Source organism: Dermochelys coriacea, chromosome 1 (genome assembly GCF_009764565.3).
Source record: "Dermochelys coriacea isolate rDerCor1 chromosome 1, rDerCor1.pri.v4, whole genome shotgun sequence".
In the NCBI taxonomy this organism is placed as follows: domain Eukaryota; kingdom Metazoa; phylum Chordata; order Testudines; family Dermochelyidae; genus Dermochelys; species Dermochelys coriacea.
Window position 1 is genome coordinate 251,657,661 of NC_050068.2, and position 24,754 is coordinate 251,682,414.

At 38.6% G+C, this 24,754-nt stretch overlaps 1 protein-coding gene across 10 annotated transcripts in view; it reads right to left on the reverse strand.

Moving 5' to 3' along the window:
• Window positions 1-1,033: 1,033 nt before the first annotated feature.
• The window catches only part of WASHC3 (WASH complex subunit 3), a 37,482-nt gene continuing 13,761 nt past the window's right edge, over window positions 1,034-24,754 (reverse strand). For 3 of the 10 annotated variants that reach the window (XM_043519278.1, XM_038374425.2, XM_038374405.2), the window contains 3 exons: window positions 23,184-23,294; window positions 9,226-9,290; window positions 1,034-3,127 (listed from right to left, as the gene is read on the reverse strand). In XM_043519278.1, the coding sequence (XP_043375213.1) occupies window positions 3,043-3,127; window positions 9,226-9,290; window positions 23,184-23,294 (261 nt within the window). In that variant the 3' untranslated portion in view covers window positions 1,034-3,042. Of the gene's footprint in view, window positions 3,128-3,984; window positions 4,054-9,225; window positions 9,291-23,183; window positions 23,295-24,754 lie in introns of all 10 variants that reach the window. The other 7 variants (XM_043519302.1, XM_043519298.1, XR_006282860.1 and 4 more) reach the window with 6 other exon arrangements.

Sequence of the window (24,754 nt, forward strand, 5' to 3'; positions counted from 1 at the left end):
TAATCCATGTTTTTTGAAGTAAATGAAGAAATTCAGCTGTTCAATTATTAGTGACCAGAGAAAAAAATCGTTTAATTTAAAACAGACTCAATTCACATTAATTTAAAAGTGGCATTACAAAAACAAATTAAAACCACCTCTGAATGGTCTTGCTAAATTCTTCTTGAGGAATAATCTCTGCTATATCTGAGTTAGATATGTTGTATCTTATGTTTGGCGAGTAACCATTTTAAAGATTAACCACTAACCCCACCCTTTATGTGACCCTTTATGTGAGCGAGGTCAAAACAATCTGCCAAAGATATGGTGGATTCCCCATCACTGAAAATGTTTAAATCAAGATTTAGAAATACAGTCAAAGATCTACTCTAGGAATTATTTTGGGAAAGTTCTATGGCCTGTGTTATACAAGAGGTCCGACTAGATGATCACGATGGTTTCTTCTGGCCTTGGAATCCATAAGAAGAGACAAGGTTCTGCAAAGTAGTTTCTCTTGCCAGGGCCTAACATGAAGTTGCCCTTGATAGGAGCCCATCCTCTGCTCACTTAGGGTGTATCTACAATGGAAAAAAGAGGCAGAGGACAGGATTTGGCTTTCAAAAGTGCTGAGCACCCAGCAGCCACCATCAACTTAAAGCAAGAATGCAGGTCACTACTGGGATTTCACTGGGAGCTGCTGGATCCTCAGCAGTTTTGAGAGTCAGGTCACTTATTTAATTGTCTAAATATGGACTGAGAAGTCTATTTGCTCCTCTTTTTAAAAATCTTGCCCCCTCCCCTCCCTTCCCCTCCGCACAAGACTATCACTACTTTAGCACATTCAGAATCAAGATATGTAGAAAAATAAAATAATTTACCTTTACAAATCCTCCACAGTTAGCCTTATGTAACTGTGTAAAGTGATCACTGTGCAACTCCACCAATGAGAAAATGAAATGTAAAAATGTTAACTTGTTTTAAATAAGATTATGACATTTCTGTGAAAGTCAGACCAAAGATTTTCATATTGGTTATACAATGAACACTCACAACGTGTTTACAAAACATAGCTTTAATTATATACACGCGCTTCAATCAGTTTCAAATAGACTTCATGAAGTACCAGTGTTTTAGTATATGTGAAAGAACATTACAACAAACATTTAAGTTCTGAAATAACTATTTATTGCTAACGTATCTTAATACTTATTACTTAAAGTTTAAGCTAGCATTTGCTCATCTATTAAAACTCACTAGTTATTCTTTAGTGCACATAGGTTTTCATATGGGTTATAGATATTTTAAATGTAGAGGTTATACAGAGAGGCTATGTCCACACTACAGGAGCTACAGCAGCACAGATACAGCACTGCAGCTTTGCCACTGTAATGCCATAGTGTAGAAATTTTCTATAGCGATGGAAGGGGTTTTTGGAAGAATTCTTCTGTCAACCTAGTTGCGTCTATATTGGGGCTTAAGGCGGCTCAACTACAGTGCTCAAGGGTGTGAATTTTTTCACATCCCCTACGTGACATAGCTTTGCCAATCTAATTTTTAAGTGTAGACCAGGCCAGAGTTTCTCTCTTCCCATTGTGCTTATATAAGAGCTGTCCTTAAAAGTTACATAATGAGTCGATGACTTGCTGGAGCAAAGCCTTTATCTGAAGCACTGCTCAAGGCAGGAGGATGCAATGAGCTCTCTAATAAAACCTGATACGTTTGCTCATAATCAAAGCTGCAGTTCTAGTCTTCCCTCTGTTTTAAGATGAATGCAAAAAGATGTTATTTAAAAGATCCAGCCAATCTAGTAGTTCTGCTGCACTTAGCCTAATATTTCAGTGTAGGAATTCAACTGCGACTCACTGAGACCAAGTACACTGAAGAATTTGATGTAAAACACATGGTATCATACAAGTCTTACAGAATTTCATGCTGTTTGGTCAATACAGTAAATTAAGAATTTTAGAAAAAGATATTTGCTCTGTGGATAAGTCAGGCACAGAACGGGTTTCCTCATACCTCCCCAGCCCTCCCACGTAGCTTTACGCTGGTTCAAAGACATCACCTCCAGAGGTGAGAGGATGGTTTATCGTCTGGGTAAAATGAATCCTTGGCTTCTCTGCTGAAACTATCAAAAAGGACACCAATTATAAGAGGGTTTCTTGTCCAACAGAAGATGGATTAAGACCACAGATCACTTCAAATGAGTCAAACAGCTATCAGAGGATGGTTTCTACTTTTGGTTATTACTGACCTTTGTCACAGTGAATAAGTGGTGACAGGCTTAAGTATTCCGTTAATAATCTTCCAGTAACCCATTTCACAATGCCATTTTCAAAACAACTCGCTGGAGTTGGGTAGCCTTGTACTCCAGTCTAATCTGGATTTATACAGATTCATTTTTTTTTTTTTAAAACACAGAAATTTCTTTATCAAACTTTATATCAAATTTAGTCTGAAGCCAGAATAGCAGTTTACACTTTGAAAGTTAGAGTTAATTTTTTTGAATATCTGATTTTTAGATCAGTTTGCAATACAGAACTCATTGTGTTCATTATAAAATAGCTACCTTTTGTATTTCTTTCTGCATCATTTAAGTATAAAATCATAGCATAAGAAACATTACAGTGCATCAGTCTGAAATTAGGCCATTCCAATTTGAAAAGCCTAGCCTGCAAGCTATGGGATAGGAAGAATGAATTTAGATAAACAAAATGTTAAATTACAAGTCTAATCATCAGACCAAAGTCTTTATTAGAGTTTCACAAATGACAGTTTAATATATAAATAGTATTTTTTACTTCTGAAAGACAGAAGAATCTTGTATAAGGCCTTCTCAGCTTGTGATAATGCATTATGAGCTATACTGATTGGGCTCTTAGTTCAGGTTGAATGTGTTTGTCTGTTAAAACTTCCTGGAAGAGAACATGAGGACCAGAGCACCAAAAAAGGTGTTTGGTTTTGTTTGAGCCATATGAATAATTATTTACTATTCTCCTGCTATAATATAAAGCATGGAATATATAGCACTTATCAGAAGTTCTAAGGCAGAAATCAGTCTCTTTAGTCACTAAATGAAGATTCACTGTCAGAACTTTCTTCTGCATTCACTTCATCTCCCCAAGCAGGCACCAAGGCATCTGGTGTCCTAAAAAGTGAAGAGAAAGATTACACTTCGTTAAATTCCAGGGGAAAAAAAAAATATCAAAATGCTACTAATAGCTTGGTTTATTTAGCAGCTTTCCTCCATAAATTTACACAGCATTTTAAAAACAAAACCTGAGTTTACAATCTAAGAAAAATATATTGGGTTAGAACCACTTCATTTTCTACTGATGCGTAACTTAAAATCCAGTGGACTGCAAGCTCTGAAGACCCAGTAGAGTTCAGTTTGGAGACACATTAAGAGATCACCAGAAAATTCCTAAATCGCTAAAAGAAGTTTGACTGGCACCTGAAGAGACAGCTGAAAGCAGACACTATTGATTAATCCAAATTCTTATACAATCTTCAGGAGTTCTAGGACCATTACAGAATGGAACATGTGCACCATTAAGCAGTGAAAACAGTATACACGACAGGAAGTGAATACAGTACATAACTAAAACAGGAGGATAGTTTTAGGTAGGCAAGAACAATTAATTACTCAGACTGGAATTTGGCTAGGATACCAGGACTGAAAAATCTGACTTGCAGAAAGTCTTCAATGACTACAAGCGGTCAAGCTTCTTGCATTTACTCTGAAATACAGAAAGTAGTGTATTCTTAGATATGCTAAGACCATGCCAGAATATTTGTTCTGTATAAACTCTGGGGAAAGTGTGCCACCTAATGAATCACCAGTATCACTTCCTGCAGAATCTGCTTTTCTTGGAAGTCCCCCAGCCAAGTATTTCCCAGGCTCAATCCTGCTTAGTTTGTGAAATGAGACAAAAATAAGTGCCTGATGGGACATCACTCTTGGTACAATTTGACATTAAGTGTGTACACAGGGATGGAAGGTACCTATATTTGAAAGTAGTGGAGGGTTCAAATGAATGAAAACCAACTTCTCAGTTCATAGTTAATTATCACCTGCAAGATATATTAATATAGTATCAGATATCATAACTGCCAAGTCAATCGTGCCATAGTATCCCATATCTAATGGTCATCTCCCAATACCTGCCACAGAGGTGCTTTCCAGCCTCAATTTTGCACATATTAAATCCACTTGAATTCATTTGATTTAGATGCCTGAAGTGCCCACACTGAGTCACTTGATGTGTTATAGCCCTATGAAAACACAGAACAATAAAGGTTCTGCTTTCCCCACGCACATCCCAGACGAACAGCACCCCTCAGGATTATTCCTTATTACCATGGCACTGCAGCAATTTGATCTGTAGAGACCCGCAGACAAGATTAGGGCAACAGTGGTTAATCCCTGAAGTTCAAAAGTACAGGAGAGGACAAAATAGGATGTGTAAGAAAAATAAAAAATAAGGAAGCATGGGGGAACGAAGGGAGGAAATATTCAGAGCTAAGGTCAATATGGAATTTTAAAAAAGTCACAGGCCAATAGTGGAGAGGAGAGATTATAGAGAAGGAAGAGAAACTACATCCCACTAGAAACAGCATCTCTTTCCAATCAGAGAGAGAAAGTGCTGCCTTCAGAAAAGTCACTTCAGACACTGGGAAGCAGCAGAGAGAGACTAGATCACCTGATTTCTGGTACAAAAACTGAAGAAAATGCCACAATACCTTTTTAAAAAGAGGAAAAAGGGAATAGAAGAATAGGCCAGGCCAAGCTAAAGTTCTAGCGATAGTGTGACTGCCATGCAGGACGACAGTTAGATTTCCATGGCCCTGGGAGTGGGCCTCCCTTCTCTAATCCCTTCTTGCAGGGCGAATGGAAGGGTTGGGAAAGAAGGGAAGACTACCTGTTTTGGTACCAAAAGGCTTGCAAGTTGCGTCTGTTTTTCAAAACAAATTTTCCCCAGGAAGAATCCTTCAAGTTTTTGCTTGCAGATTTAAAAGCAAACAAACACTTTGCCAAACATTAGATTGTTTTGTACAGGTAAGTTATCTACATAGAGATTTCCATATCAACAATTTTAAGACCATCTGCCTGAATGTTGGTACTTTGCGGAATCTTAAAAGGGGTTGAGGATGATCCCAAATGATACAATTCTTTCCCAGCATTTTCAAGCCAATATCCATGGCATTTTAAAATAAGGAAGATGTTTCAACTTCTAATGGGCAGCCTTTTCTAGTTTAGTTTCACTGTTAGAATCCTGCCTTATACACCTAGACATAAAAGAGGAACATTTACAAAAAATGTAGTAATAAGTGGTAACATTTTAAGAGACAAAAAGTGCCTAGGATTTTCAAACAAGGTTTTGCTGACTAACATCTACCTTGCATTTCCACTGTATGGGGTTTTTTTAAAACAGTCTTACTGATCAAACTAGCGTATAGTATTTTAGTAGTTATTTCTAAAGACACAATCTTTACCTTATTAAAAGAAAGTGCTTGTTTCAGGATAGGCTGTTCAAAACAAGGTATGTACTACAGCTGGTTGAAATTTTTGCCAAAAAAATATGTAGTTTTCTCAAAACTAAAAATTTTCTGAAACTATTTTTATGAAAACATTTCAGAATGATTAAAAGGTTGAGAATTTTATTTTGTTTTGGTTTTACCATTTTGTTCCAACAAGCATTATTCTGAGTTTTCCATTTTGTTCCAACTTTTCCTGTAGTTGGTCACATGATGCCCTGTGTGTTCACCGATTGGCTGACTGCACAGTTTCAAATTGGTTCACTCTTGTGACCGAGGGTTTGGTTGTGTTTGCGTGAGGCCATGCCTGCAAGAAGAGAAGACAGCCTGCTTTCTGCATCAGCATCTTTTTGAGAAGATTCTCCCAGCATAGTAGATTACAGGTTCTCTCTCTGAGCCCTGTACCTGTGGTGGTTCTACTGCTGTGAAAGGAAGACTTATTTAATTCATTGATTTCACCTAAGCCTGACATGGTTCAAGCCTATCAGAGGCTCGTTCACCTGCACATCTACCAATGTGATGTATGCCATCATTTGCCAGCAATGCCCCTCTGCCATGTACATTGGCCAAACCAGGCAGTCTCTACGTAAAAGAATAAATGGACACAAATCAGACGTCAAGAATTATAACATTCAAAAACCAGTCGGAGAACACTTCAATCTCTCTGGTCACTTGATTACAGACCTAAAAGTTGCAATTCTTCAACAAAAAAAACTTCAAAAACAGACTCCAATGAGAGACTGCTGAATTGGAATTAATGTGCAAACTGGATACAATTAACTTAGGCTTGAATAAAGACTGGGAGTGGGGATGGATCATTACACAAAGTAAAACTATTTCCCCATGTTTATTCCCCCCACCCCCGAACGTTCCTAGACGTTCTTGTCAACTGCTGGAAATGGCCCACCTTGATTATCACTACAAAGGGTTCCTTCCTCCCTCCCCCCACCCACGCTCTCCTGCTGGTAATAGCTCACCTTAAGAGATCACTCTGGTTACAGTGTGTATTGTAACACCCATTGTTTCATGTTCTCTATGTATATAAATCTCCCCACAGTATTTTCCACTGAATGCATCCGATGAAGTGAGCTGTAGCTCACGAAAGCTTATGCTCAAATAAATTTGTTAGTCTCTAAGGTGCCACAAGTACTCCTTTTCTTTTTGCGAATACAGACTAACACGGCTGCTACTCTGAAACCAGTCTTTTTCAGTGGATCCAGGAGACTGCAGCATGTGGCTGTTTGCAAATAGCGTTCTTGCATGGTACACTTTCGAGTGCTAAACAGACAAGCTTCCAAAAGTGATCTAGAGTGAAGAAGCTCTGCAGCATACACATCTGGAAGTGAAGGTATGGGAACCACCAATATCCATTTTGTCCAAGGCACACAGCTCCTCTGAACAGGAATATTTCCCTGGGGCACAGCTGACCACTCAGCATGGGGGTGGTGCTGATGCTGGTGAGAATAGTGGCACGCCTCCACTTAATCCAGCATCACATGAAGTTGTTCTTGTAAAGGCTGAGAGACAGCAGCAGGCCACTGGCCAGAGACCATCAGCTTCCTCTAAACATTCTGTTTCACTATTTCACTTCCAGAAAGGATGTGGTTGGTATTGGTAGTCTCAGCTCTCAGGTGCAGTGTGGGGGCGGGGAGAGATGCGGAAAGAGGAACCTGCCTCCATCTCTGCTTGACATAGCTCTGGTGGGAACTCCAGGGGGAGAAGGTTGTGCATTTTTCTCAGCAGCAAAAGTCATTACGAGCTATAATCCTCCAATCCCTTCCTGCAAAATGCAAATAAGCAACTGCATTGCAGGTTTGGGAACATTCCAAAATTGATACTGTGGACATTACCAGTGCCATTTGCCAGCTCTGCAAAGAGAGGGAGAGACTGGGTTGTGATTGAGCCAGCCTTAGCTCCTTCAACTCCTTACCTCATGGAGGAAAGCTAAAAGGCACTGTGACTTCTAAAGAGCAGATGTTGACTGTGACACCACCAATACTTTCCACAACTTTGTCAGCTAAGCCCTGCAGCACCACTCAACAGACCCTAAGGGAGGTAGGGAGAAAAAATATGAATGCAACAATGAAACTGACCAGAGAATGTATGAGAATATTGGCCATGGACATGCTTCCTTCTTCCCACATGGAGGGCGAGGGCTTCAGATGCTTTGTGGTTGCAGTTGCCCCCAGGTGGCAGACCCCTAGCTGCTCTTATTTTGTGTAAAAGGCAGTGCCAGACCTTGGTGCTGCTATGAGAAGTGCAGCACAGCCTGAACTGGTTAACTGTGAAGGTGGGAGCATGAACCTAATCATGGATATGTGGACTAGTGGTCAGACAACTACATGTCTTACAGTCCACTAGATGAGCAAGAGGAAGACTAACCATAGCACCAGCAACATGAACATCTTCAATTGATGGGATGCCACGCTTTGTGTATCTGGATTTGAAAAACAGCACAAATCCCCAAACATCTTGGACAAACTGTGTACTGTCTAGGGTGCCTACAGCCCCTCAATCTCTTTGTTGGGTTTGTGGCAAGAGACAATGGAGTGAGCATCAAAAAAGCAGCGCATGATGGTGGCTTCACATGTCCCTTGCGTTGCTCACTGCCTCCAGTTGATTGTGAGGGAATTTCTGGATGGGGATGCAAAGTTGCAGGCACTGCTGTCAACAACTAGAAAGCTCTATGGCCACTTCAGCTATCCCTTGAAGCACGCCACAACCATAGAGAGCTGCAGGAGACACAAACTGCTATGTCACTAGATGAAGCAGGTGGTCACCAGAGGAACTCGACCTTTTACATGACAGAACATCTCTATGACCAGAAAGAAAGTGATAGCATTCTACACCTCTGGGCCCAAGCTAGCACAGCCAGATACCAGACTCCATTTGGCTCCCTTCCACTGGCTGCTCATGAATAAGCTAACAGAATTCTATGGTACTTGGATGAGGCCACAAAGGTGTTAAGGAAGGTTGATGACTGAATCAGCCAAGTAATTCCCTTGCTGTGCCTGCTGGCAAGAGAATAGTCACAGAAGTAGACCAACTTCCAGGAACAGGGTGACATCACTGAGGAATCGCTGGTGAAAGTAATGCTGTTTACTCTTCTGGAAAAAACACCATCTCCAACAAATCAATCAGAAGCAGCACTACTGGCTGGCAATATATCTAGATGTGCCAATTCAAAACTACCATGGGTTCCTTCCTTTCAGCAGAAAACAACTTTGTCACTTTGGATTTAGATAACTCATTTAGGTTTATGTATTTGCTTGCTTTAAACACACATTTATTTTTCCTAGTTAATAAACCTTCAGATAGGTTATCATAGGATTGGCTACAGGCATGGTGTTTGGTGTAAGGTCTAGGGTTCAAATTGATCTGAGGTAAGTGACTAGTCTCTTGGGACTGAAAGCAACCTGAATTTTTGGTGTAAGTGACCATTTATCACTAAATCCAGTTGGTTGGGGTGGCACGATAGACTGGAGAATACAAAGGGACTATCTGTGACTCCATGGTAAGACTGTTCTAGTGATCCAGGAGTTCACATTCATTACCAGCTTGGTAAAATCTAACTGTAGAACATACTACCTGTTTGAGGTACCTGCCCTGGGATAGGCACTCTCGGTCATTATCCACTCCAGACAGCATGACTGAAGCTTTAAGTGTGTAGTACTCCAACTCTAGTATAAAGATAGAAGTATTACTTACTCAAGAAGATCTGGGTCTAGCCCCTCAGAAATCATTTTGTTTCTTATTGCCATTACAGGAACACCCTGTGAGGGAGGGGAAAAAAAAAGTGTTTAAGCGGTATACTACTACTAACCAAAAAGTGAAAGTCTACTGAAACAAATAGACTCCACAGTTGCTTTTAGGCACAGATCATGTGCAATGCTTTTCTGTGCTGACTGAACCATATCACTGCTGTTGAATAAGTATATGGAAACTGTTTAGCTATGGTGGCACCTGGAGCAACAGGGCAAATGTTCATCATTTTAAGTTTCTCAGGGATTTCTCTAGTTAAACAAGGAATAGAGAAGGTGATCTGCATTTACAGTTGTAGGCATCAGCAATACAGCTGACACCATTAATATACTATATGTTCAAAACGAAAATTGTTGCATTTTCTCAACTTCATTGTTCAACCATTTGCTTTTTGCTACATCCCATTCATCATCTGTATACTGTCCATTTAAGATTGTAACCCCGTTTGGGCAGAGTCAGTCATTTTACCATTACTGAAGTGCCTAGTACTCTAAGGCTTTGACCTTACATATGTGTAACTTTACTCACAATAAAATTATGCACATGCATGTTTAACTTTAGGCCCTAATACAGTATTCGTTCTTAATTTACAGCAGATGTTCAAGAATTTTCTATCTTACAAAAAATTAACAAAGAGTAACAATCCAAGGTTATTTAATTCATAAAGACACTGCTCCATCAATATTTTCCATATGCTTTAAAATTAGGTATTCTAATAGGTTATAGTCTACAAAAAGGCAAACTACTTGGTACACAAGATGAAACTAGATTTGTTTGTATTTAACGACTTAAAAGTGAAGTTAGCAATTACATGTTACAATGCCAAGAGTAACAAACATTTGACTGCTTAAAAGTGCAAGAAGTGGGACTGAACCCGATAGCTGAACACACATCCTTTCTGCTTTTATGTAGTCAGTCAGAAGGGGATTTAAAAAACAAACAAACAAACTTTAAGGTTTTTGTTTTTAAACTATTAAATTAAATATGACATTGACAACCTATGTTAAGACCTACATTTACTAAAATCTATTAAATTAAATATTTAGTACATATTTGCTACTAAGTTTTAAAGAAAGTCAAACCACTGAATGGGTGGAAGCTACTGGTGAAGCACCCAGAATTTGTTGAAGTATTTAACCAGCTTTGGAGGACAGTGGCCTCCTCTGTAGGTACAGAGAGATTATTTTCTTCATTTCAGTTTAATGACTAGTTCTTTCAAAATTAAGAAAAATTGGGAGTTGAAAAAGCAGGAAAACTTGATTTCTTCTTCCAATCTGTGAATAAAAACTAGGTGTGAGGATGAAATCTACTGGTTCCAAAACCTTGAAGGACATAGGGACCAGAAATAAACTTACTACAGATAATACTTCCTTTAGTAAATCAGCTTTAAATGCAAAAAAAAAAAAAAAAAAAATCCAGGACATTTATTACAAATTTAATACAAAATTAAAATGCTGGCTTTGTGCATTAATTGAATCTGAATATCCATCCAAATAGAGCTTAACAAAGCACAGGTAAAAAATTAATCTAGTAAATAAGAAACTCATCATTCACCATTTTCTAAAATATAAAAATTAAGAATCTGAAAAATTGTAAATTAAGCTATACGATTGCTTAAATTCTGTAGATACACAGTGTATCCTCCTGATCAGCAAAAAGAAGCACCAAATTTAGTGTTAAGGCTATATTTAGTTGCAAATAAACATGTTTTAATGACTACCAATGATTTAGAATTCAGCCTTTCTTCAGGAAAACGACTAAAAAGTACAAATGTAATACATGATTAAAATTGATATTTAAATCAAGGTTTCCTGCTTGCTGATTTAAATCAGTCATTTAAGTCTGTCACCCCATGGCCAGTTCAAATCTGGTGCAGAAGGTAGTAGACAAGTAATATTACACAATGGCTATTCAGTGATTTATAGGCAATGAGATTGAACTACCCCATCATTGCTAGAAGTAGTCCCTTCAAATCAGGGTTAAAAAGGTTGATCTCATCTACAAAAGCACTTCACTAGTTGTTTTCCTACCATCGTCTAGCACTGGTGAAGTTTCACTTTTAGCAATAGAGGAAGTCCTAGAGCAGACTGGATGCAGATGTGGGGGTTTCTAGTTTATTGCACTGAATGCAGCATGTATAATTTACCTGTCTCGTGGACAGGTGGAGTACGTGTGCATTCAGTGCAAGCAACTCATGGGCCTCAGAGACCGAGTACAGGCTCTTTAAATCAGAATGGCTGAACTGGAGGAGCTAGGAGAGACAGAGATATATAGACGAGACTTTCAGGGACACAGTAGAGTAGTACCACCCCCCAGTCTGATTGTCTCCGTGCTGTTAAGGAGGATGAAAATCTGGAGGAAGGAGAACATCAAACTGGAGCAGAGGGAAACAATCCCATAGTTGGGACAATCCTTCCAGATGATGTCATGGTCTCGTCTCACATTAAGTCTACCCCCCTAGGGGAGGGGAACCCAGTAATTAGGAAGAGATAAGTAATAACAATGGGGGATTCCAGAAGATGACCAGGAAAACTGCATGGTGAATACTTCTCAAGACGTCTTGATTGACATATATGGATGGTCACACGTAGGTAACAATGACACAGGGAAAGGTAGGAGAGAGATCCTGGAGGCCAAACTTAGGCTGCTAGGTAAGAGATTCAAGACCAGGACGTCCATGGGAAGCATTATCCGAAATGCTTCCATTTCCACAGATAGGGCCACTTAGACAGGAAGAACTGCATGGCTGCAATGAATGGATGAGACGACTGTGTTCGGTGGAAGGATTTAGGTTTATTAGGAAGTGGGACACCTTTCGGAAAAGGAGCCTATACAGGAAGGATGAGGTCTACCTAAACCAAAACAGAACCAGATTGCTGGCATGTAAAATTAAAAAGTTGTAGAGAAATTTCTAAACTAAAGGGTGGGGGAAAGCTGACAGATACAGAGGAGCACATTGTTTGGACAGAGCCACCCCTCTGGGAAGGATTTATTAAAAAGGGGATACTCTATATCCTTGTAAAGAGAAGAGGATAGAAGTTGATAAAGTACAGTTAGGAACTAAAGTGAAACAGTCAAAAAACAAAAGTATCCCATTCAATTACATCACATGAAGGCAGACAACTAAATATTGACAGATTTTATAAGTGCTTGTTCACAAATGCTAGAAGTCTAAATACTAAGATGGATGAACTTGAGCACCTGGTATTAAATGAGGATATTGATATAATAGGCATCATAGAAATTTGGTGAAATGATGGTGAGGATGATCAATGGGACACAGTAATACCAGGGTACAAAATATGTAGGAATGAGAGTAGGTCTTGTTTGTGGGGGAGTGACACTGTATGTGAAAGAACAGAATCAAATACAGTAAAAATCTTAAATAAAATCAAACCGTACCACAGAATCTCTATGGATAGAAATCCCATGTTTGAATAATAAGAGTATAGCAGTAGGAATATACTACTGATCTCCTTACCAGGATAGTGATGGTGACTGTGAAATGCTCAGGGTTATTAGAAAGGCTACAAAACCAGAAAATCCAATAATAATGTGGGATTTCAACTATCCTCACGTTGACTGGATTCATGTCACCTCAGGATGGAATACCGAGAAAATTCTGACACCATTAATGACTGCTTCTTGGAACAGCTAGTCCTGGAACCCACAAGTGGAGAGGCAATTCTTGATTTCATCCTAAGTGGACCACAGGATCTGGTTCAAGAGGTGAATAGCTGAACCACCCATTAATAGCAACCATAATGTAATAAAATTTAACATCCTTATGGGAGCGGAAAAATACCAGTGAAACCAACCACAGTATCATTTAACTTCAAGAAGTGCAACTACATAAAAAATGAGGAAGCTAGTTAAATGGAAATTAAAAGGAAGAGTCACAAAAATGAAATGTGCACAAGATGAATGGAAACTATTTAAAAACACCGTAACAGAGGCTCAAGCTAAATGCAACCTCAAATTAAAAAAAAAAAAAAAAAGGCAAGAGGACCAAAATAAACGAAAAAAGCCACCACGGCTAAACAGAGTAAAAGAGGTGGCTAGAGACAAAAAGGCATCCTTTAAAAATTGGAAGTCAAATTATACTGAAGAAAATAGAAAGGAACAAACTCTGGCAAGTTAAGTGTAAAAGTACAATGAGGCAGGCCAAAAAAGCATTTGAAGAGCAAACAGCAAAACAGACAAACTAAGAAAAAAAAATGTTCAAGTATCTCAGAAGCAGAAAGCCCGCCAAACAATCAGCAGGGCTACAAGGTGATAAAGGAGCACTCAAGGAAGATAAGGCCATTGAGGAGAAGCTAAATAAATTCTTTGCACTGATTTTCACTGCAGAGGATGTGAGGGAGATTCCCAAACCCGAGGCACTCTTTTTAGGTGACTAATCTGAAGAACTGTCCAAGACTGAGGTGTCAGTAGAGATGGTTTTGGAACAAAACGATTTAAGCAATAGGTTGCATATCACAATTAGTAGTTCTGCAATTTCATATTTGAGTTCCTTCACAACTCTCAAGTGAGTACCATCTGGTCCTGGTGATTTATTACTGTTTAATTTATCAATCTCTGTACCATATGACTGGAGGATAGCTAATAGGACACTGATTTTTTAAAAAGGCTCCAGAGGTGATCCTGGCAATTAAAGGCCAGTAAGCCTAACTTCAGTACCAGGCAAGTTGGCTGAAACTCTAGGAAAGAGCACAATTATCAGACACATAGATGAACAAGGCATGCTGGGGGAGAGTCAACATGGCTTTTATAAAGGGAAATCATGCCTCACTAATCTATTAGAATTCTTTGATGGCGTCAGCAAACACATGCACAAGGATGATCCACTTGAGACTTTCAGAAAGCCTTTGACAAAGTACCACACCAACAGCTTTTAAGCAAACTAAGCAATCATGGGTTAAGAGGGAAGGTCCTCTCATGGATCAGTAACTGGTTATAAGATAGGGAACAAGGTAGGAATAAATGGTCAGTTTTCACACTAGAGAGAAGTTAATAGCAGGATCCTTTAAGGATTTGTTCTGGACTAGTGCTCTTCAACATTTATAAGTGATCTGGAAAAAAGGGGTAAACAGTGAGGTGGCAAAAAGAAGATACAAAATTACTCAAGATAGTTAAGGCCAAAGCTGACTGCGAAGACTTAAAGGGATCTCAGAAAACTGGGCAAGAAACTGGCAGATGAAATTCAATGTTTATAAATGCAAAGTAATGCACATTGGAAAAAAATCCCAACTATATATAAAAATGATATAGTCTAAATTAGCTGTTACCACTCAAGAATGATCTTGGAGTCATCGTCGATAATTTGCTAAAAACATCTGCTCAATCTGTAGTGGCAGTCAAAAAAGCTTGCAATGTTAGAAACCATTCTGAAAGGAATAGATAATATCAATCCCACTATGTAAATCCATAGTGTTTCCACACCTTGAATACTGTGTGCAGTTTTGATCTCCCCATCTCAGAAAAAGATATTAGAATTGGAAAGGGTACAGAGAAAGGCAACAAAAAAGATTAGGGGCATTGAACAGCTTCCATACGAGGAGAGATTAAAAAGACTGGCACTTTTCAGTTTAGAAAAGAGACGACTAAAAGAGGATATGATAGAGGTCTATAAAATCATGGCGTGGAGAAAGTGAATAAGGAAGTATTATTTACTCTTTCACATAACACATGAACCAGGGGTCACCCAATGAAATTAATAGGCAGCAGATTTAAAACAACATAAGGAAGTACTTCCTCAGACATAGCACAGTCAACTTGAACTCATTGCCAGGAGATGTTGTGAAGGCCAGAAGTGTAACTGGGTTCATGGAGGATAGGTCCATCATCAAAGGCTATTAGCCAAGACGGTCAAGGACACAACTCCATGCTCCAGGTGTCCAGCCCAGGGACTGGATGACAGGGAATGAATCACTTGAAATTGCACTGTTCTGTTCATTTCCTCTGTCATAAATATAAAGGGAAGGGTAAACACCTTTAAAATCCCTCCTGGCCAGAGGAAAAATCCTTTCACCTGTAAAGGGTTAAGAAGCTAGAATAACCTCGCTGGCACCTCACCACAACGACCAATGAGGAGACAAGATACTTTCAAAGCTAGAGGGAGGGAAAAACAAAGGGTCTGTCTGTCTGTGTGATGCTTTTGCCAGGGACAGAACAGGAATGGAGTCTTAGAACTTAGTAAGTAATCTAGCTAGATATGCGTTAGATTATGATTTCTTTAAATGGCTGAGAAATTAGACTGTGCTGAATAGAATGAATATTCTTGTCTTTGTGTCTTTCTTGTAACTTAAGGTTTTGCCTAGAGGGATTCTCTATGTTTTGAATCTAATTACCCTGTAAGGTATTTACCATCCTGATTTTACAGAGGTGATTCTTTTTACCTTTTCTTATATTAAAATTCTTCCTATAAGAAATTGAATGCTTTTTTCATTGTTCTTAAGATCCAAGGGTTTGGGTCTGTGGTCACCTATGCAAATGGGTGAGAATTTTTATCAAGCCTTCCCCAGGCAGGGGGGTGCAAGGTTTTGGTGAGGATTTTTGGGGGAAAGATGTTCCCAAACAACGTTTTCCCAGTAAACCCAGTCAAACATTTGGTGGTGGCAGTGGAAGTCCAAGAGCAAAGGGTAAAATAGTTTTTACCTTGGGGAAATTTTAACCCAAGCTGGTAAAAGTAAGCTTAGGAGATTTTCATGCAGGTACCCACATCTGTACCCTAGAGTTCAGAGTGGGGAAGGAACCTTGACACCCTCTAATGCCTCTGACACCAGCCACTGTTGGAAGACAGACTACTCGGCTAGATGGGCCATTGATCTGACCCAGTATGGCCATTCTTAAGTTCTTTCCATCATGTTATCTAATTTATTAACTGGCTACTCATGTGTGTCATGGCAAAAGTGGATCTTCAGGAAATATTAGAATGCTGAGAGCACAGAGAGACCATGCAGTGCTCCAACTCATGAAGGGCATTCCAGATGTTAGAGAGCATGGGAACAGTTGTGGGAGAAGCAGACAAATGTGTTGAGGCAGGCACCATCAATGGAGTGGATGTGACTAGAAGCAACAGGAAAAGGTGGAAAAGCAAGAAGGGGTGATTTACATAGGGCCTTGAAAGCAAGGGCAAGATGCCTAACTTGATGTAGTGGAGGAGAGTAGAAGTGAAAGGATTCAAGGGGTGGGGGTGTGCGACACTGGTTAGATAAGAGGTAAGAAAGATTATTTTAGCAGTCGTGTTTTGTATGAATTGGGAGGCACAGAACAAGGTTACCAGGAAGAGCAGACAAGAGAATATTTCAATCATAAAGGCAAGAAGTGAGGGTCTGAATGAGAGTTTTAGCAGAAACTGGAGGAAAAAAAAAAGTGTTGGAAATTATACAAGAAGGAATGGCAAGATTTAGACACAGGCAGGATCTGAAAAACCAAATAGGCTGTTGGAGAGGACTCCCTTCCTGAACCTCCCAGTGTGAGCCTGGGTGACAAGGAAGACTGTGGTGCTGACAGTGGTTGCAGAGAAAGGGGGAGCAGAAAGAGTTTGGGAGGAAACATCAGTTCAGTTTGGGCCATGTTAAGCTTATGGCAATACATCCAAAAAGAGAGAATGAATAAGACTAAGCGAGAAGAGGGAAGTCAGGAGTGGACAGGTAGATTTGCAAGTCAGCAGTGTAAGATGGCAAGTTGAAGTCATGTGAGCCGTTATTACTGGGAAGAGGACAAAATGAGAAAGGCAGGCAGGGAAGGAGGGCCTCCTAAAAGATACACTGAAGGTATGGTCAGAGAGGCAGGAAAGGACAACTATTAATCCGGAACATTTCAAGGAAGAATTAGAATGGGAAAATAGTTAACAGATGCAGCAGGAAAGAGGACATGAGAATGGAAGCACAATTTAAAATGACTCCTCTGAATATAATAGTAATATATAAATTCAAGCTTGAGTGTGCACTGGAATGTAGGCAGTCAATTATACATATGTTAAGATTTAGAGAGAAAAATGCCTTCCTTTCATTGCAAACCCTTCAACAGCTTGTATGCTTATTCAGCAACACCTAAACATTCTCCTTCTGGACAGGATACCCTAGAACAGTTTGGCCCACATCATTTTGAAAGGAATGTTCCAACAGTATCTGCTCCTGTGTTTCCACTAGTACTGCTCAAAGAAAACTTGTTGCTTTGCCATCCTCTGCTGCAGAGGTCAAGAAACACCATCTGGATGACTGCATGCCAAAAAGAAAGTGTCTAGTTTCTGATCTCTAAGCTTCTGGTGGTCTAAAAAGGACATGGGAGACCTCAAAAGGTAAATGAACAGCAGCGTGGGATTTTTTTTTGGCACTGAACAGATACTGTTTGTCCAAGGTAAGTAAAAAAAAAAAAAAGAGCAGGCAGCCATGACTGATGGATTAGAGAATCATGTCTGTACTACCATCACAGGAGACAGAACACAGAGTGCCCAGTCTGGTGAAACGATAGCAATGCTAATTCTTGTTGCTGTGATTAACATTTTCCTGTGTGTGCTTGCACTGAAAAAATAAAAATCACAATTCTAATTTTATATACAAGTGGTCACTTTCAACAAACAATTAAGCTCAGGAGTTTGTAATATAGTGTCAGATATCGATTAATTTACTTTTATTACTGGTCACACAGCTTTGCTGCCATCTGCCACATTGAAACTTCAACCCAAAGTTGGTGGTGGTTTTTTTAAACACAAACCCTTTGGAATGATACACAACTACAAAATCTTTAAAATTCCCTCCAGAATTTTAGGATTCATAAGTCTTGGAAGCTACTTGTTTTAAGAACTAAATTAGAAAAACAGAACAATTAAATCTTTTGCACTTGTGTTGTAGCAGTTTCAGAAAACAGACTTTTCAGCTTCTACATGAATTTGTTATCTGTGATGAAAATACATCAAAGGTGTAAGCCTGTGACGTTCCTATCCAATTCTAAACAAAAACTTTACACAAGTAAAAAATTCACTTATCCTGGGACTTTTTATTAGCAGGTAATTCCAAAATACTACCAATATCCCTAGCCTAAATCTCGTGTCTAGGTTCAGCTACTTCTAGGGTTCCTAGCCTAGCCAAGTGAAATGGGAACCCATACTCACTTTCTGAATACTTAAATATTTGCTTAGATTGAACAAAAATACCAGACTTACTGGTCTGATCAGATATGGCAAAACCTATATAGTATTTTGTCTGTTTTGATATATCAACAAAGATTTTGTACATAAATCCAGTAAGGACGGGTTCTGATAAATGCCCAAGGAATTTTTGTTTGCAGTGTTGTTGCAGCTCAGTTGGTTCCAGGATATTAGAAAGACAAGGTAAGTAAGGTAATATCTTTTATTGAACCAACTTCTAAAAAGAGTTCTGCATAGTTTGAAAGCCTGTCTCTTTCACCAAGAGAAGTTGGTCCAATAAGAGATATTGCATCACCCACCTTGTCTCTGTAAAGGCATTTTTATTTCTTATTTGGAAGAATATTTTCTTCCAGAATTTTATGTTTCAGAATTTCTAAGAATACTGTATTATAAATACAACGTTAAAGATAGTTTTCACCCACAGCTTCCATCGATCTCATGAGAAATTGGAAGTGGTTAAGATGAAAACACACATACATACCTATCCTTTGATATGGTGAAAAGTCTTTATTTGCCAATATTCTAATTTAACACACCAAACACTAGATTTATAAATCAAGTAAAAACAATGTGTCTAATAGCCAACGTGAGAGGAATTTAAGACCATATCAAACTGAGTGTTCCTCAAAAAATATGAACGACTAGTTTGGAGTTTTGTGAAGAAGTTGTCAGATTTGAAAAAATATTTCCATTCACGACCAGTTTTTTTTTTTTTTTTAAGACTTATTGCAAAGGTAATTGTGTTCCTTCTAAAATTTAAGATAATTTTTTTTTAATCTGAGTGCTGTATTTGATCTACCCACCACTACAAATGCTTCTTTCATAGATCAGTAAAAACATACTTGAACTTAAAACAACAAAACTTTCCAAGCAATTCTCTGCCCAAGAGTTTCTTCTGTCTCTAATATATGCTAAATGTTTCTTAAAATAAGTGAATGACCTCTGTGTTCATAAACAGGAACTTTATGGTTAATTATGATGCAAACAGTGTCCTCATTACTACAGAAATGTAATACAAATAGAAGCTGCAGTGTGCATGGATGGCTTAGAATGATGATAGAATTTTTATTTACATCCATTTATGTCTAGGCCAGGTCAGCATTTACCACCAGTCTCTACCCGCGAGAGATGTTTAGTGGGCCATGTAAAATAAACTGGTGATTTCAGACCAGTACCTGATGGGCAGATGTTCACAGGAGCATGAGATAGAATCACCAACACAATTAGCACACTTGCTTACAGCATTTGAAAAGTAAATGATTGAACAGGCATGGAAACAAACCATTTTCTCTCTCTCAGGAAGCAGTCCCTCCGCACAGTTATGCAAGATGGCAAGGAAATCTGCACTTGCACTAACTATGCGGCACCTAAACTGAATAGAGTACCTTAGTTTTCATTGTCTTCATGTAGGCAAATGTAGCAATTGTATACAAAGTATGAAATATTTTATTATATCCAAGTGTTTTAAATTCTGCTGAAGTCTAATGAAAATTCCTAAAACTAAGAACTAGGTCAAGATGGAGTCATAGTTGATTGCACGTATTAGTAATTTAAAGGTAAAAAGCATTACAGGGATGTTATTTTCCCAAATCCTGGGTTTTTTTAATGCTTGGAAATTCAGAGTTAAGATTACATTTAAAAGGAATCCAACACATGTTCAGGCAAGAAATGTACAGTTGAGGCACCCAAATGACTAACTCTCCCTAGTAGCAATTGCATGCGATAATCATACGATTAAGGCATTTTAATGTTTAAGATTAAATATCAATTTTATTTAGGCTAATCTCGAGGGTAAACCACAAATGTTGTAGCAAATCAACACATCCAAAATGTTACTTCATCTACAAAGCTAGTCTTAAACTTAATTAATTTTAAATAGTATGAATATTGTATATTAAAACTGTTATAGGGAACAAGTAAACCTGTATCTTATTCTAAGTTTAGTAACACATACTACATATTTATGACATTACTGTATTCTTCACAGGTTTTAGACTGGTATTTTCAAAAGGAGCCAAAGCGAGTTAGGTATCCAGATGCCATTGAAATTCAATGGGATTTGGGTGTCTTTCAACAGAATTTGGGCACCTAACTCCTTCAGCTTCTTTGAAAATCCCAGCCTAACACTGTACATGTAGAAGAATATTACTGGGTAGTTATGCTAAGTCAAAATGGTAATTACCATTGAACATGTAGAATGAATTGGATGGTAGAAATAAAGTGTATTTATCTTGTAATTACATGTTTACTGTTTATAATTCATTAAAAGAGTATTTGTGCCTTGCAAAACAAGTTTATGTGAAATATTAATGCTTTAGAAGCAGTGTAAGAACACATTAAACCATAAAATGTGACACATTGTACAAGGAAGCTCTATACTGAAAATCTAATGTAGCCAATATTACATTGCTTTGCAGGGGATCACTGTAGTTTTACCAGTGTACATCCAGTAAACGTATAAACATTACCTGACCAAACCAGGCCTACAAGCTAGCTATTTTATTGTGTTAGAGAACAGCTATCCTCATAACAGCTTTGCTACTTAATGAACATATTGCTTAATAGTTTATAATCATCTTCTCATGATAGAATAGGGTGACCCAGATAGCAAGTGTGAAAAATCAGGACAGAGGGTGAGGGGTAATAGGCACCTATGTAAGAAAAAGCCCCACATATCTGGACTGTCCCTATAAAATCGGGACATCTGGTCACCCGATGATAGAACTTATCTAGTACTATAATCACTGCTGGCAACAGCTACATGAACTGAGATAATTCATTAAATCAGGAGAGTGTAACTTTAAAAATATTTGTTTGAACAGAATGTCTTGGCAAATGCAAATAAAAAGCATGTTCACTTTTAGCATGGAAGTTTGACTTTCCTACCACACCATTTATTGCTGGCAATGGAGTCACCAGGACTGCCAGTACAAAGGATAAATGTGGAAAGTGAGATCTCACTCAGTTACTAAAACCAATGCAACTATGTATAAAAGACTTGGGTACCCTACTATTAATAAATCAAGCATTAAAGCAACAAGTTAACGTAGTGTTCTCCTCCCAGCAGTACTACTGACCCCAAAGTGTTCCAAATAGCTTGTAATAAACTAGCCATAAGCTGCCAATTTGTTACTCAAAAAAAATTAAAAGAAAATTTCTGGGACAGCACCGAGGTCTGGTGGTAGATCCTAAAAACTGTACCAAGTTTGAATCTTGAGTGCTTTGCTTGCAGTTAATTCAATTGCAGGGAAGAAGGGATGAATTAAATGGTTGGTTCTGTAATTCATATCTCTAGGATCTCCAGCAAAACAGGAAAAAACAGATTTACATTAGATATTTCAAATGTAAATAAATAGGAGGGAAAAAAAAATCTAAGAGTTGTTCATGCCCTATTCATACATGAAATGCCAACAAAAATAGGGCTTCTGATTTTAGGTTTAACACCGATAAAATATAAAATTGGGGGTGTCTATCTTCTACAGTTTTGCAATTTGATTGATTTTTTTAAATTTGTCTACCTATAAAATCTCTGATGTAGTGGTACCTATATTGCGTCTGTGTGATCGGGTATATTAATGATACCACTGTAACATGAAATTAAGCAGAAATGTGCTCCCATGCACATGGCTGATATCTGAATAGACAAGTAAATAGTCTAGCAGTTTTGGATCCATAACTAGATCTAGTGTTACATTTGACTTTGCCTGAGATCGTAAGATTTACTGTAGTTTTTATAAAGGTATAAATTGAGCTAAGAGGCTTATGTCACAGCAAATGCAATACATATGAATATTCAATTAATTATATTCAATTAAGTTTTCTGTAAGTTAAAGTCGTGAGGAGCACTGGAGTTACAATTGTTAGAAAAATAATGGAGACCAGTGAAGTGTTCTCTGGGAGGGAGGAATGTAACAGCTGGAATATACTTTTCCTTTCACTATAGCATTATTTTCTTAAAATTAAGAATAATTAGTCTATTATATAAATAATCTAAGATGGTAGTTTTCAAATGGGGCCACTAGTGCTCAGTGGATCACTTACAAGTCAAATAGTGCTGGCTCCTCTTTGTTTCGAGCCTTTTCATTACTAAGAACAGCCTGGACGGACCACTTGATAGATGGGGCTGAAAACATGGAGCAACAGCCAGTCTATTTATCTTCACGTGGAATCAATGCTACTTAAGGGGAAGAGGAAACTGGAGCTATCAGTGAGACAGGAGCTGCCAGACATCGAGAGAAATACCCCAGGATAAAGACAACCCAGCTGCAAAGCAGTATGTATGTCCACGGTAAAGGGAGAAAGAAAAACAAACAAGAGAAGAGAGGAATGGCATGGGTGAGGGGAAGAAAGAGCAAAAGTAGACTGACCCCCCTCCCCAAAAAGATACAATAGCTAAAATATATACATTTTCCTATTACCTTCACACTTAATGCTACTGTAGCTGCCAGATCTTGCATGAATGGGAGAAGTGAACAACAGAGATGACTGTCTACAAGATACTCTATTTAAAAGCGGCCCACATTAAAACAATGTTTGAGAACTCTCGGTCTGAAGTGCTGCATATTTTCCCAACTTAATGTGTGATATCCTATCTGCTCTTCAGATAGATGCAACAGTCAGAAGTTACCATAATAATAAGTTTGTGTAAATTAGGAAATCAGTTATATTCATATATGGCTACAGAACAGTTTCATCAAAAAAAATGTAAAGGAATTTCAAATGAAATCAGAGAAAGAACAAACAGACTTACCACTTGAACCATTTTGAGATATCTGGCATATCTTGGATCCTTGGCTACAGTCATGACATTTTCTGCTGCTGCTTCCGTTTTCTGTTGTCCTACCTCATGTATGCTATTCTGCTGTATACAGAGAACCGTGTATGTAAATCTTGAGCAACAACACGGATCAGGAGTACATAAGGAGAGTTCAGCTAATAAGATTTGAGAGTAGGGTAAAATTAGCTCCTCTTTGCCCCAATGGACAGACTATAGACTTCTATATGTACACACACTGCCACTTGGAATTACTTTTATTAGTGACAGGTTTCAGAGTAGCAGCCGTGTTAGTCTGTATTCGCAAAAAGAAAAAGGAGTACTTGTGGCACCTTAGAGACTAACAAATTTATTTGAGCATAAGCTTTCGAGAGCTACAGCTGTAGCTCACAAAAGCTTATGCTCAAATAAATTTGTTAGTCTCTAAGGTTCCACAAGTACTCCTTTTCTTTTTACTTTCATTAGTGTTTGTCACAATATATTTTTGTAAGAGAAACTGTTTTGAATAGCATAAATAATTTAATTATATTAAAAGTTTGTGTGTTAAAGAAGTCATGAAAAAGCTGTCAGGCTGATGATCAAAAGCAATTCTGCTTCAGACAGCTTTATTACATATCATTTAGTTGATTCAAAGTACTATACCAAAAAAAAGCTATGATTTTTCCAAGTATTTCATTTGCCTATATCAGAGTAATATTGACATTTCTAAAGAGTCTTAAAAAAGACTGATCGTGTTGCTTTACATTGTACACTTATCCTGAACAGGTCATTCATAAAGGACATTATCTATTAACTAATTTTAAGGTATTTATGTCTATCTTCTACTGTTTTGCAATTTGATTATATTTTCAAACTTGCCTTCCTATAAAGTATATCATCATGTAGTAATACCCGTGTTGTGTCCGTGTGATGTACACAGCTGGGGGACAAGCGCCCCTCCCCCACCCCAGTCCAAACCCTGCCGTGGCCAGGGGACAGGTGCCCCTCCCCTGTCAGTGACCTACTGAGGCTGGGGTGCCCAGGTGCTGCTGCAGGGAGAGAGAGCTCTACCGTAGCCCCAGGGAGTCCCACTGCACCCCAAACCCCTCATCCCCAGCCCCATCCCAGAGCCTGCACCCCCAGCTGGAGCCCTCACCCCCTGCACCCGAAACCTCTGTCGCATTCCTGAGCCCCTCATCCCCAGCCCCACATGAGCCTGTACCCCCAACCAGAGCCCTCACTCCCCCCCTCCCACACCCTAACCCTCTGCCCCAGCCCTGAGCCCCCTACCATACTTTACACCTCTTGGCCTCAGCCTTCCACATTAATTTTATTATATGCACTAATATGGAGGTGATGTGTCACCACTACATCCAGCCACAAGATGGGTGCACTGGCTGGTGAGTCACTTTGTCACAGTCTGAATCAAGGGCAAAGCTACACAAGTTTCTGAGAAGCTTACATTATAGAAATCACAATTTCACAAGTGGCACAGAAATTGTGAAAATGACCCCAAACTATGATCTTTAAAAAAAAAAATTTAAAAGCAAATGTCTACAAGCTTTTTA